The sequence below is a fragment of the Drosophila nasuta genome, chromosome 3 (genome assembly GCF_023558535.2).
Source record: "Drosophila nasuta strain 15112-1781.00 chromosome 3, ASM2355853v1, whole genome shotgun sequence".
In the NCBI taxonomy this organism is placed as follows: Eukaryota; Metazoa; Arthropoda; class Insecta; order Diptera; family Drosophilidae; genus Drosophila; species Drosophila nasuta.
Window position 1 is genome coordinate 36,721,815 of NC_083457.1, and position 12,627 is coordinate 36,734,441.

General features: G+C 33.9%; 4 protein-coding genes across 4 annotated transcripts; 2 read left to right on the top strand and 2 right to left on the bottom strand.

Moving 5' to 3' along the window:
* Window positions 1–388: 388 nt before the first annotated feature.
* Window positions 389–2,154, bottom strand: LOC132792132 (flightin). The gene is made up of 4 exons (XM_060801379.1): window positions 2,057–2,154; window positions 1,214–1,489; window positions 992–1,147; window positions 389–930 (listed from the first exon to the last, which is right to left on the bottom strand). The coding sequence occupies exons 2-4, from the start codon at window positions 1,483–1,485 to the stop codon at window positions 798–800; spliced, it is 561 nt and encodes a 186-aa protein (XP_060657362.1). The 5' UTR covers window positions 1,486–1,489; window positions 2,057–2,154; the 3' UTR covers window positions 389–797.
* Window positions 2,155–2,883: 729 nt separating this feature from the next.
* LOC132790929 (huntingtin-interacting protein 1) lies at window positions 2,884–7,940 on the top strand. Its single transcript, XM_060799687.1, has 9 exons — window positions 2,884–3,001; window positions 4,053–4,474; window positions 4,531–5,267; window positions 5,327–5,436; window positions 5,496–6,029; window positions 6,091–6,345; window positions 6,410–6,845; window positions 6,907–7,308; window positions 7,374–7,940. The coding sequence occupies exons 1-9, from the start codon at window positions 2,966–2,968 to the stop codon at window positions 7,859–7,861; spliced, it is 3,420 nt and encodes a 1,139-aa protein (XP_060655670.1). The 5' UTR covers window positions 2,884–2,965; the 3' UTR covers window positions 7,862–7,940.
* A 155-nt stretch (window positions 7,941–8,095) lies between these two features.
* Window positions 8,096–11,034, bottom strand: LOC132790932 (protein ABHD18). The gene is given in 8 exon segments (XM_060799693.1): window positions 8,096–8,377; window positions 8,442–9,154; window positions 9,214–9,303; window positions 9,363–9,501; window positions 9,566–9,678; window positions 9,739–9,828; window positions 9,830–10,007; window positions 10,861–11,034. Coding segments are annotated over 8 exon segments (1,500 nt in total). The 5' UTR covers window positions 10,953–11,034; the 3' UTR covers window positions 8,096–8,292.
* A 257-nt stretch (window positions 11,035–11,291) lies between these two features.
* Window positions 11,292–12,457, top strand: LOC132790934 (uncharacterized). Its single transcript, XM_060799695.1, has 4 exons — window positions 11,292–11,431; window positions 11,620–11,825; window positions 11,881–12,139; window positions 12,191–12,457. Exons 1-4 carry the CDS (start codon window positions 11,371–11,373, stop codon window positions 12,376–12,378), a joined length of 714 nt encoding a protein of 237 aa, XP_060655678.1. The 5' UTR covers window positions 11,292–11,370; the 3' UTR covers window positions 12,379–12,457.
* Window positions 12,458–12,627: the final 170 nt, after the last annotated feature.

Here is a 12,627-nt window from a genome sequence, read left to right on the forward strand (position 1 = left end):
TTTCGAAAGAAATAACATAAATAAGCTCTTGTCCACGCAAGGTATTACGTAATCGTAGTATAACCAAAATGTGAGGTATCTTAAAATTAAAATATATATATTCTCATAGTTATTAAACTAATTATTGCTAAACGTTTGCTAAACTTCAGTTTCCCCTATAAATACTAATTTCTGTTTGGTGGAGGGAGTTCTTCAAAGATACATTTATTTATTTTGAGTTTTTAAATCAATTATTTCAAAATTTGAAGTGTAATCTTGCGAAATGTTTTATACTTTAAGATTTGCAAACAACTTTTAAAAGACACAAGCTTACAGAACTTTTGTAACGCCCCTCGAATATTACACTGTAAATTTGAAAATAAAATTATACATGCATTTGATTTGTAGCTTGTATTATTTGATTTATTTATATATTTATTGCACAGTTATTATATATTGCTCAATGGTTATTTGTACTTTTAGATCTTGTCGATTGTAAAATTATCACTTACTTAATTATTTTTGGTCGTGAGTAGGAAAAGGAGAAGAGAAATAAACTTAACAATTGCTTAGTCTATTAACAGTGTCTTTTTCTTAGTGTTTATTAAATAAAATAGCTTGAATTGAAATATTGAAAATGATATTTGATTTGAGACGTGTTTTTCTTTCAACTACAATTTTGGCTATCAAATTAAGAATGTAATTTTAATTATTATATGTACATATGTATATACAAAAATTCCTATGTCCACATCCTACGATAATAAACAAACATAACTTTTCAGTTCTATCAAGCTCAAGGCAGTTGTGAAATCAATTTAAAGAACATTTGCATATCTCTGGTTGATGTATGCTTTAGTATGGTAATTATAAGTTCTGATTGATGCAGCTAATGTTTGGATTAAGTGCTTGTCCCGCTTTGTTGGCACAAAAGAGTCCAGATCGCCGGCACTGTAAAAAAATGAAGAAAATCATACAAATTGGAAATAACTTATTTCAGTTTTTAACTCACTTGATGTCTCGTGTCCGCAACACACGCTCAGCCCAAGTTTGTGGTCTTGGGATTTCGCGTGCGACTCCAACCTGCTTTTTGTCCAAATAATCAATGACATCGTCATAGTAATTGGTTCTGTAGTTGTACATGTATTTGTACTGCAGAAACTTTGGCCTATAAATATAGAATCGAAGTCTATAAGTCTGTCAATTCTATAGTATTCAATTCAGATATTCTTACCGGACCCAATGACGGTATAGCTGAACTGGTTTCCTGTAACCATCGTCTTCAGGTGGAGGTGGAGGTGCCTTGACTTCAATTTCAGGCTCGACTATATTTTCCACTTCTGCCTCTGGTGCAGCATCAGCCAGAGCAGCCTCGGATCTTGGCTCAGACTTTACGCTCTCAGCTTTTGAGAGTGCTACATCAGCAGTACCGGGTTGTGAAGAAGTCTTTGCATCACTAGCATCACCGCCATCATCGAAACCCCAAGGATCTTCTTCATCCGCCATTTTACTAAAACATTAAATACAAAATTATATAATAAAAGTAAATCACAAAATATTTCTAATAAATTCTGTTTAAGTTAGAAAGGATCTTCAAAAAGAAAGAACACTTTTAAAAATGTATCCAAGGTAAACGGAACGTTCTCAGAAGTTTAGTAGCTGCAAAAGCTTTTATCTAAAAGGTCATTATATTGGGGCTACTAAATATAGCGATGCAAGAATAAAGCCAAGAATAGAGGCGACGCTTATGTAATGTTTCCCAAAATAGGTTATGTTATTTGGGGCACCAAGTGCATAGAAGTTAGGTCACAGTCTTACCGCATATTGACATTTATATGTAGGTCGGATTAATGTAAACATTTTTATTCTTGGCACAATAATTAAATGAATGAATTCGAATTATTATTGGTGTACTCGGTAACTCCATGACAATTAATTATAAAACACTTTCAAATTTATGCAACTTAAGTAAATATCCCCAATTGAAGATACTCTTTCTTCACATTCGTAGTGATAAAGGATCTTGTTTTATCCTTGATAAACATTAAATTTATTTTATTTGTCATTTATTTTATACCTGTAATATAGTGTTTATAATGTGATTAAACTAAAAAGACTAACCAGTAAATTTTTTTCCCTGAACGAAAATGCCATGCAATTTCTCAATCCGACAATACACATACTCAAATAGAATATATAATAAAAGAATTTGTATCTGTGTGTGAAGTGAGTGAAATAGCTAATGAGCACTTGGACACTATTAACACCTATCCTCAAACTACCAGGCACTCACAACACCTAAGAAGTCCGAAAAAAATAATGCATCGATCAGCTATATATATATAAGAATTTATATAAGAATTAAGTAAAAGTAAAACCAATCACTCAAGCGATTGTTTTGAATATTAACTATTGTAACGGTCATAAAAACATTTTCCGGTATATTATAATAATATCCGGTACATTAATACATAATGAAAAATATACCAAATATACAAAAAAGGTCATACTTTCTGCTTCGTTGAACAATGAACGAACTGAAAAGTTAATTTACGTCGTAAATAGTATTTAACCAATTAGATTAGTTTATTTTTGTTGCTTTTTAATTATAGTCAAATTTTTTGAACAAGCTTAATAAATTCGCATTGTTTCATGTTCCGATTCCATTGTTTCACAAATCGCCGCTGTCTTTCCGATTACTGCCAATATGCTACACACCACCAAATGGAGTATCGATAAAAACAATAAACAAAAATGATTGTATATATGTATGTATTTACAAGCGTATATACTTACATATGTGTACACAATGCTTGAGCGAAAGAGTACAAATGAATACTTTTCTGATAAGATAATTAATGTTTCAAATGTATTTCTGTTTTTCAGTTTATACACACATACATACGAGCCACATGCACTCATTTGTATCTGAGTGTGATTCACTTCCAGTTCAGTTCGTAAAGTAAAATTATTGTAAGGCAAAATAATGACAACTAACGCAGAGAAGGACTTTTTTCACTTGGTATGTACAGATCCCTACATCTGTAAACAGCACAAATACATCATCCAACATCATTACTTGCATTGCTTGTACATTGAGTTACTTACGCACATACAATTGTAATTTCATCGCTTTAAATGCGCACATCTGTTTGTACTTGATATATGTACATACATACTTATACATATGTACATACATATTGTTTTGTTACTCATACGGCAAATAACTCAAGCAGAAGTGAATAGTAATAGTGCATTTTTGTTTATTTACTTACGCACACACATGTGATTTAACCGCATACTAATCCATTCAGAAAAAGGCGGAGGCAGTGCCAGGCATGCGCTGAATGAAAATCTGACCAAGCCCATTGCGCACATTCACAATTTTGCATATTTGTTGTTGACAAATAGAAATCGCAGGCATCCGCGAACAATGAGTAATCATTCATTATATTTTTAATTTTTGGGTTTCGCTTATACTAGAGTGGCGGACAAGTGCTGCCTTTGTGCCTAAACACTTCGACTAGGCGATGCCTACTACCTGAAAAGATGTTTCTCTTTTGTTCTTACGCTTCCTACGAGAAGATGGGAAACCTGTTCTGCTCTGTTCTAAACTTAGATAGGGACTTATTGCCCTACGGCACGATAAGACAACTAAATTAAGTCACATAGTACTTTTATTATTTGCATAAATCCATTAACTACTGAAATGCCATTGTTATCTATAATCGCTGATATAAAAATTATCTCTTACTTATCATAAAATAGGTTACGATTACGTGCGTATAGTTAAGGGTATGACCCAAAAGTATTTTTTGTTCATATGGAGAATCCGTAGAGTAAATAAATAATGCACTTCTAAAAGGTTTCCTTTTATGAACAGATGTTTGTATTAACTCTGAGTTTAATTTAGAAGTTATTGTTTTTCATGACTCATTTATACATTTGTAAATCAACATCTAATAATTCTCTCCTTTCTTTAAAAATATAATATCAACTAGTTCGTATTAAGGAATAACACTTAGACCCAATATTTACTATAATATTTTAAAACTACTTATATTTTTTCGTAGAACCAAAGTGTCAGCAAGGCGCTCAATGGGCTGGAGGCTCCATTGAAGTCGAAACATGCTCGCTCAGCTATTATTATCATACACAAATCGAAAGAAGCGCGAAGCTTCTGGGCCGTCATTACACGACAGCCGATTATGGAAAGTCGCTTTACAGCTTGGAAATTCTGCCATCTGCTGCACAAAGTCCTTAGAGAAGGCCCCAAATGTGCGATACAGCAATCCCTGAAGCATTCCAATATGATACTGGAGATTGGCAAATTGTGGGGTCATCTACACGGTGACATTGGTAACTGCATAAAGGCATATAGCAAATTTTTGGTAACCAAACTGAACTTTCACGAGAAGAATCGCATGTATCCTGGAACTCTGCTTATATCGTTTGCTGATATCGCACATGTCGCCAATGGAGATCTAAATTTCTAGTATGTAAATAATGTTGTAGTTATTTCATATTTATTTACTTTATTCTTCATTTTAGTTTTCAACTTTGTGTGGAAATCTTCGATTACCTGGATGATATAATTGCTCTACAAGTCGCCGTATTCAGTTCCATTAATACGTATCGCATATCGTCGATGACGCAGGCAGGACAATGTAGATTAGCACCGCTGATAACGCTGATTCAAGATTCCAATCCATTGTACGATATGAGCGTGCGACTTATGTTTAAACTGCACGAAAAGTTGCCCAACGACGTGCTCAGCGGTCATCGAGAACGCTTTGCTGGCATTTTTGCCAGATTAAAATTGTTCTACGAGAGCGTGAGACCATTGCAGTATTTCCATGATCTGATTACAGTTCCACAGTTGCCCGAACATAGTCCGAACTTCAAGTCCCAGGTCGATTTTGGCAGTTATGTTCCCCCTGTTGTCCATGTTCAATCCGAACCAGATCCGGTTGTTGAAGATCTAGTTGATACGAATTCCGGCAATAATATTGTAGAGCAGGATCAAATTCTGGTTCAGCGCATTGAAGTTCTCGAAAGTATGATAGATGATAAGGAGGATACTATACGACAACTGAAGGATAAACTCGATGGAAGCCTGAATCATTTTAATGGATTGGAACAGACGTATAAGCACAATATCGTGGAACTACAAAGGAGTAATACAGCATTGTGTAATGATCTAGAATCATCGAAGGAATTGGTTGCAAATTTGCGGATGCAAAAGGATGAGCTTGAACTGCAATTGACAAATAATCCCATTTTAATTCGTAAGTAAAACCACAATCAATATTAATTTTAATATTCATTTATTTATTATATTTCATAGAAAAAGTATTTGAGGAAGAGGAGAAGCAAAAGTTGTCTTCAGAAAAGTTTAACAAGCTTAAAGTAATGTACACCCAAATCAGAGATGAGCACATAAGTTTACTTCGTCAGGTAATTATATTATAATATAATATTGCTCTTATTAAATAATTGCTTACCAATCCTTGCAGCATGGCGAATTTACCAAATCGTTAAATAAAGAGAAGCAAGCGAATGCAGAATTATCAGTGCAGATTAAAGATCTAAACAATGAAATCTTGAAGAAGGACGAAAGTATTGAAGCCGACAAAGAGAATACCGCAAAGCTTTTGCTGGAAATTGAAAATCAAAAAACTCATTCGACAAATCTTGAAAGTGTTGGCAAAGAAATGAAGGCTAAATACGAGGCTATAATACAGAAAAAGGAAAGTGAAAATCTTGAGGTACATTCAATGGTAAATGTGCTAAAAGAAAGTGAAACTGAGCTGGGCACTGTTAAATTGGTTCTAATAGAAAAAGAACAAAAGCTAGCAGAAGCAGAAAGTTTGTTGATTGCGAAAGATAAGGAAATTGCCGATAACCTTAAAACGTATGAAGAAAAAAACTCGGAACTTTCTACCAAAAATAAGGTTTTGGAAGAAACGCTTCAAAAGGATTCCGAAGCTTCTCGAGGTTTATTAGTGGAGAGTGAAACCAAGCTCATAGAAAAGGAAAATGCATTGCAGGTAACTTATAAATATATATTTCTTTTAACAACATGCTTATTGATATTTTCGATATTTTTAGGAAGCCGAAACTTCTTTAACAAGGTTAAGAGAAGAAAAAGTAACATTGGAGAAACTCGTAAGGGAAGTGCAGGTCTCCTTGAGTTCAAAAGAAAGGGAAGTCATTGAAAATCTAAAGGCACACGAAGAGAAATATAGTCAGCTGTCTATTAAACACAAAGAATTGGAGGAAATTCACCAAAAAGATACAAAAGACCTGCGCGGGAAGTTGAGTGAAACCGAAAGCAGACTTCAGCAAAAGGAAAATGCTTTACAGGTAAGTGATATACAACGTTCGACTATTTTTATCATAATTTTAATATTTTGTTTTATTTTTGTAGCTAACTGAATCATCTTTAGCTAAAGTAAGCGAGGAAAAAGTGTCCACGGAAAAACTCTTAAGCGATGTACAAATTAAGCTAAAGCAACGTGAAGAGGATTTAGTAAATGCATCGAATAAAAATGATTCGCTATCGAACCTGAATCAACAATGTCAGAATGCCTTACAGATGATGAGGAATCTGACAATTCAGACTGTGAAAGAAATGTGTTCTTCGAAACTAACCGATGTGATCGAACAGCCTATGGAGGGAGTATTAAAAATCTCCTCAAAGACGGAAACTTTGCTTAGCAAAATAATGTCTTCCGCGCAAACACCAAATGAAGGAAACACCGAAAAGTTGCACGATATTTTATATTTAGGTTACTATTTTATAGAACTGTATGATCAATGCGACATGATCTATAAATCTACCACAGAGATCGAAAAGGGTCAAGGTGAGTGTTATCAAATAATTAATTATGTAAACTGGATTAATCCAATTTAATTCTGTTTTAGATATTTTAAATAAGGTTCGCACAATGTGTCCTGACTTAACTGAACTGTTTGTTGTTGTTCAAAAGGATGAAAATAGTTCGGAAATTAAAAACGTTGGACAAAAGATACAAAATAAATTGTCCGAATTGAATGAACTTGTGCGCGGATTAATGAGCAACTTTGAGAATAGCGTGGACTTGGACAAACTTATTCAAACCGAACTGAAAGAAATGGATATTGCTATTGAGGAAGCAGCGACTAAAATTATTGATTTGCTTTCCAAATCGCGTGAGACCGACAGCAAAATAAAACTGGAAGTGAATGAAAAGATTCTGGAGGCTTGCACATCCCTAATGGAATCTATTAAGATATTGATCCTGAAATCCCGTGTGCTGCAACAGGAGATTGTTTCCTCCCAGAAAGGTAAGCTAAGATATTTAAATCGGTTAATGATTTGCTAATTGAAATGTATCTCACAAATATCTTAGGCAATGCTACAGAGAATGAATTCTATAAGCGTAATAGCCAATGGTCTGAGGGTTTGATATCTGCATCCAAGAGCGTGGCTAAAGGTGCCAACTATCTCGTTGAAGCTGCCAATAATGCGATTAACAGTGAATCTGGACAAAATTTCGAACTAATCGTTGCTGCCCAGGAAATTGCTGCTTGCACAGTTCAGCTGGTGATGGCCAGTAAGGTGAAAGCCAATCTCAATAGCCCAAACTTGAGCAACTTGACTCTCGCATCGCGCAACGTAACGAAAGCCACTGGAGTTGTTGTTGCAACTGTGAAGGATGGCAATGCAAGAACGGAGCAACAGCAGGATTTGGAGTTTGCGAAGTTAACACCATCACAATTGAAGACAATGGAAATGGAAATACAAGTGAAAGTATTAGAACTAGAGCAGGCACTTCAAACGCAACGCTTGAAGTTGTCCTCATTCCGGAAGGAGCATTACCAGAAAACAGAGTACTAAACATGACAAATGAAAAGAGTTTGTATTATTTTTTGTTTACTATAAATTAATATACAATTTAATATATATAAGTGTATAATTTGTTAGTGTGGTGCTGGAGTAAAATACAGTCATAGTTACTTTTTCAGAAAATAATATTATTATATAATATTTAAACCATTTGTAAAATGACCTTGTTGAACTCCCCCAAATGTTAAAGTACCAAAATTTTAAAAAGTTGTCCAAATAAAATAACTTTAACTTTCGAAAAAAAAAAGCTTTTTGTATGCCTTGGAGGCCATCATCTATACTTAATTATGCCTTACCAACTATATACTTTGTTGTCCTTTACTTTTGGATTGCCAAATTGGTTTTTATACACTGTGATGATCAGCAGCTTTGATTCCTCGCATGATTATCGTTTCTATAGGATTGTTTTTAGTCTCTTGCATTTATTTTATGGCCGCTTTCAAATCATCATATTTGGCATTTCCATAAACCTTTTTAGCTCGCTCAAATGCTTCAATTATACATGATCTGCAAAACATTTAATATTTATTTTTATACTATTTAAAAAATAACATTCAAGGCTTCTCCATACCTGAATAGTTTTTGGTGCAAAACATAGGCGCTTACATGGCCAGCATCTAAATACCTGACTTCAGCACCTGGCCATATGTCCTCAAGACTCGAGCAGCCTTCTCGTGGAACATAGGCGTCATCTCTAGCACAAACTGCTATTATTAGGGAGGTATCATGTGGCACTGAGAAATTTTTCAAATGAGTGCACTCATCCATCACTCCACGCATAAATTGAAGAGCCTCTCTTTCCCACCAATTTGTCTTTGTAATATCAATCTTTTTGGTCTTGTCATGTGCGGATGAAGGTAAAATATATTGCATGAGTTTCGTTAATGCAGAACTATCTTCGATTGATTCAGGCTGGCATGTGGATAGTTCTGAAGAGTTGCCAATATTTTTACCAAGCATATCCTTTAATGGCAATGGCAAATTGCTTGAATTCACTGCTTTATTTTCAAGCGATTTCATTAGGAATATTGAATTATCCTTATCCGCTGAATTGCATTGGGTGTCATAGTTATTTCCAACAGTATCGCACTGTTTCTTTCTCGTATCATCAATGTCTTCTTTCAACTCATGCAGAGACTGATTAAAATTCTGAATAAACTTTTGACCAGCTGCAAACGCATCATCGATAATAGTAACCATTTTCGAAAGACGTTCTCTAAATTGACCATCCGAATAATATTGCGTTTCCAACATATCCCAGTTAATAGATTGGCTCATCACTCCCTATGTGTAAGAAAATAATATAATTGGAATGAAATAATTCAACGAAAGATTTTACTTACAGTGGTAAAAACTGCAGATGCAGTAGACCATGATAAACAAGGAACAAGAACTAAAGGTTTGGGCCAATTTGTTGCTGCCAACGATGCCATCTATTAAGATAAATTGTACTTAATGAAGGCAAGCTATAATATTTATTGACTTGACTTACATGTCCTCCCATTGATAATCCAGTGATACCAAGAGGACCAAATCCATTTCTTTCACACCAATGCAATAGCACAAGACATTCCAGTATTAGGCATCCGCCCATAACAAATATATCAGATACATTGTGTAAATTTGATCGTCTAAAAAATAAAAACGGTATGGTGTAAGTATTTCCGCTATTAAAATAAAGTCTCTTGGACATACATTTGATCGACAGGTTTTCGGAGACCATAAAATGGATTTTCCAGTATAATAGATCCAATGTTGGCATCTTTCAATAAAGGTTTAGCAATAAGGTTCCTTCGACGCCAAAAGAACTAAAAAATGGTAATTTATATAAAATCAGGTTTTTTAATTTTAAAGTATACTAAACTTACATGATCTCCAGTTCCTGCCAAATGAATACAGACTGGTTTATGCTCTTCGTTAATCCATTTATTGGGAATTAATAACTGGAAATAAGCTTTTTTGTGCGGCTTCTGGAACAACTCCGGGAAGATGTAGCTCCAGTGGAGTCATAAAATTACCCTCTATCAATGTGGAATCCGAGTATTTTTTCTTCTTGGTAATCTCCACGGGATAATCTCGGGGTACTAGCTTGTAGCATGTTTCTCTACTGGAAATAATTTTTCGAAACTGAAATACTCTGCAAATGTAAAAATACAAATAACTGGTTATTACAGGTACTTACTAGATAACTCGAAAGTTCCGAGCTTGCTTACAAAGTCCTCGAGCTAGTTGAAGTATGCTGCATTTTGTCTAACTTTTATCAAATAATCCCTCGATTTGTATATCCCTAAAGATATTATTGACAATCTAAGTAATCTGTGATAACTATAGAACTGTTACATTCAATGTGTATCCTTCCAGCTATGCTATCGGTTGTCAAAGTCCTTCAACTGGCAGATGGGTAGCAGTTGATGAACCAGGTGGGGAATGCTATCCATATTGGCAGCCAGGACGATACAACTTGAAATATATTAAATTTAAATTTAAGCAAACCATCTATCAATATAATTTCACGATCAGCAAAAAAGGTTCCAGGAAAGCAGCATTGAAATAATAAATAAAATTTATACAGAAATTGTTTTTTAGTTATCTGCTCGGAAAATAGTTGATGCTACCTTAGCATAATTTATCTTAATATTAATTAATATTGTATAAGTATGTGGTTAGTTTGGGAATACCCGTAATTAAATACGATATGTTTTTCATATCGCAACTACATACTCCAGATAACATTACCGCAAAAACAAACCCTTATGTCGGCACCTAATGTTATTATTAGATATTTATATTTATGAACGTTGATGAAATAAGATGTATTATATGTCTTCCTGCTTGATAAATGACGGATAATTAGTTTAATTTAATATATTTTTATTCCATTTGCAAGTTACGTAAAGGACATGAGAGACACAACCCACACACCCTCAATTAATACATATGCCGAGATGCATGTGTAGTATGTGCATAGTCTAGAAACTTACTTAACTTACCTACGTAAGTTTTCTGGCTTCCCCCATCCCTTCTCAAAGAATCGCGTTATGAGCATTCGTCGGTAAAGGCTATCAAGTTTACTAGGCGGCATATTAATCTATAACAATAAAAATTTGTACTATAACCGAAGGGAGTTTGTCGGCACCAACTGAGGTGCCTTGTCTAATTAACAAGTTCACCCGGTGAACAATGAACTAACTCATTTCCCTATCGATAAATTGTTTCAATTTCAGATTTAATTCAAAGCTTAAGACTTTAAACAAATTTAGCTTTAGCAACTAATAAAATGTTATTGATTATATATCTCATATACAAGTGTAATTCATAGTTTTTATTCAATTAAAACCATGTATTCTGTTTCATTTTATGTGCTCTCTAAAAGTATCGAACAATTAAATCTTTATCGATTAATTGAATAGTTCGATAATTGAGTTACTGCAGAATTAATCATAAAAAACTCATTTGTTTACAAATTCAGTGCTGCAGAGGTTAGCACAATTTGCATTAACATGGATCCGGCAGTATTGATTCTATCTTATGGAAGCGTTTCTTCTAAGGAGATTGCTGAAAGTATGTAGTATTGTGAAGTTATCTACATATCTTTTATGTCTCTGCTCTACGGGAGTTTATTTTACTGATGCTGTGCGCTTATGGCACGGTGTGAAAACGTCTTCAATGATTCATAATGAAGACACAACTGTCTCTACAAATAATACATATTTATAAAATTATAATTTTTAATGTTCATACTTCTTCAGGTATATTAGGTGAACTGAAGCAGCCCAAATTGATAACAACAAATATCTATGAAACAACATCTGTCGATTGTTATAAATGTGACATTATAACCAAATATTATAATACCAGCATATCTTTAATTCCCTTTGATGGGAAATTTGAAAGTGTTCCACCAGAAATCAAAAAACGAACTGAAGCTTTAATCATTTACTTTGAGCCATCTGATGTAAGTTTATTGTTGTCAAAAAGTTATACTTTACTTACATTTGTTTTTTTTGCAGAGAACTTTTATAAAAAATATTTCCGGTTTAAATGACTTTGTAGAATCAAACGAAATTCAAATTGGTTTCTTGGCGACAACTTCGTTTTCTGGCAAAACAAATGAACTGAATGCCGAAGATCTTAGAGAACACACAAATGTAGTATTCGATATTGTTACTTTAAAAGAGGATGACGAGGATGCAGACGACACTCAAGGCTTAAATTATTCAGAAATCCTGGAAGGGCTAAAAAATTGTGTGTGGTCAAACGTAAAAATTGGTAAGTCTATATTAATATTTGTGAAATATTTACTAAATATATTATATGCAGGTTCAAACCGCAATCAATCTGCTGATCCGGAAGAATTGGAAAACCAACTGAACGATTTTGAAAATTTGCTTATTACTGCTCAAACACTTCGTAGCGATCCCAATTTATCGAGGGAAGAATTACTAAATAAAGCCGAGCAATTAGCCGAGGTTATGTCAGCAATATTAAATGATAATGACAGTGATTAATTGTTGTTAGTTAAAAAATATTTGTAATAAATAAAAACATATAATACTTTATCAAAATAAATGTATAGCTTAAAATAAATTGATTAACGATATTTGAACCTAAAATGTAGATTCTATACATAGCCACTCATCTAATCACAACCGGTCTCAATTGTAAACAAACTCGAGGAACAGCAGGTGATTGGGGTCATGAACAAGTGAGTCAAAATTGAACTGTTACTCTTGGTTCAGAATCGATATGTATTACGC

What these genes read in the sequence shown, in the direction of transcription:
- LOC132790934 (XM_060799695.1), top strand. Translation starts at nt 11,371, where the DNA reads ATGGATCCGGCAGTATTGATTCTATCTTATGGAAGCGTTTCTTCTAAG. An exon ending in TTTACTTTGAGCCATCTGAT is followed by an intron (nt 11,826 to 11,880) that starts GTAAGTTTATTG and finishes TTTTTTTTGCAG; the next exon opens with AGAACTTTTATAAAAAATAT. An exon ending in GTGGTCAAACGTAAAAATTG is followed by an intron (nt 12,140 to 12,190) that starts GTAAGTCTATAT and finishes TATTATATGCAG; the next exon opens with GTTCAAACCGCAATCAATCT.
- LOC132792132 (XM_060801379.1), bottom strand. Translation starts at nt 1,485, where the DNA reads ATGGCGGATGAAGAAGATCCTTGGGGTTTCGATGATGGCGGTGATGCT. An exon ending in CTATACCGTCATTGGGTCCG is followed by an intron (nt 1,148 to 1,213) that starts GTAAGAATATCT and finishes CTATATTTATAG; the next exon opens with GCCAAAGTTTCTGCAGTACA. An exon ending in TTGCGGACACGAGACATCAA is followed by an intron (nt 931 to 991) that starts GTGAGTTAAAAA and finishes ATTTTTTTACAG; the next exon opens with TGCCGGCGATCTGGACTCTT.
- LOC132790929 (XM_060799687.1), top strand. Translation starts at nt 2,966, where the DNA reads ATGACAACTAACGCAGAGAAGGACTTTTTTCACTTG. An exon ending in AATGGAGATCTAAATTTCTA is followed by an intron (nt 4,475 to 4,530) that starts GTATGTAAATAA and finishes TCTTCATTTTAG; the next exon opens with TTTTCAACTTTGTGTGGAAA. An exon ending in GATTGTTTCCTCCCAGAAAG is followed by an intron (nt 7,309 to 7,373) that starts GTAAGCTAAGAT and finishes CAAATATCTTAG; the next exon opens with GCAATGCTACAGAGAATGAA.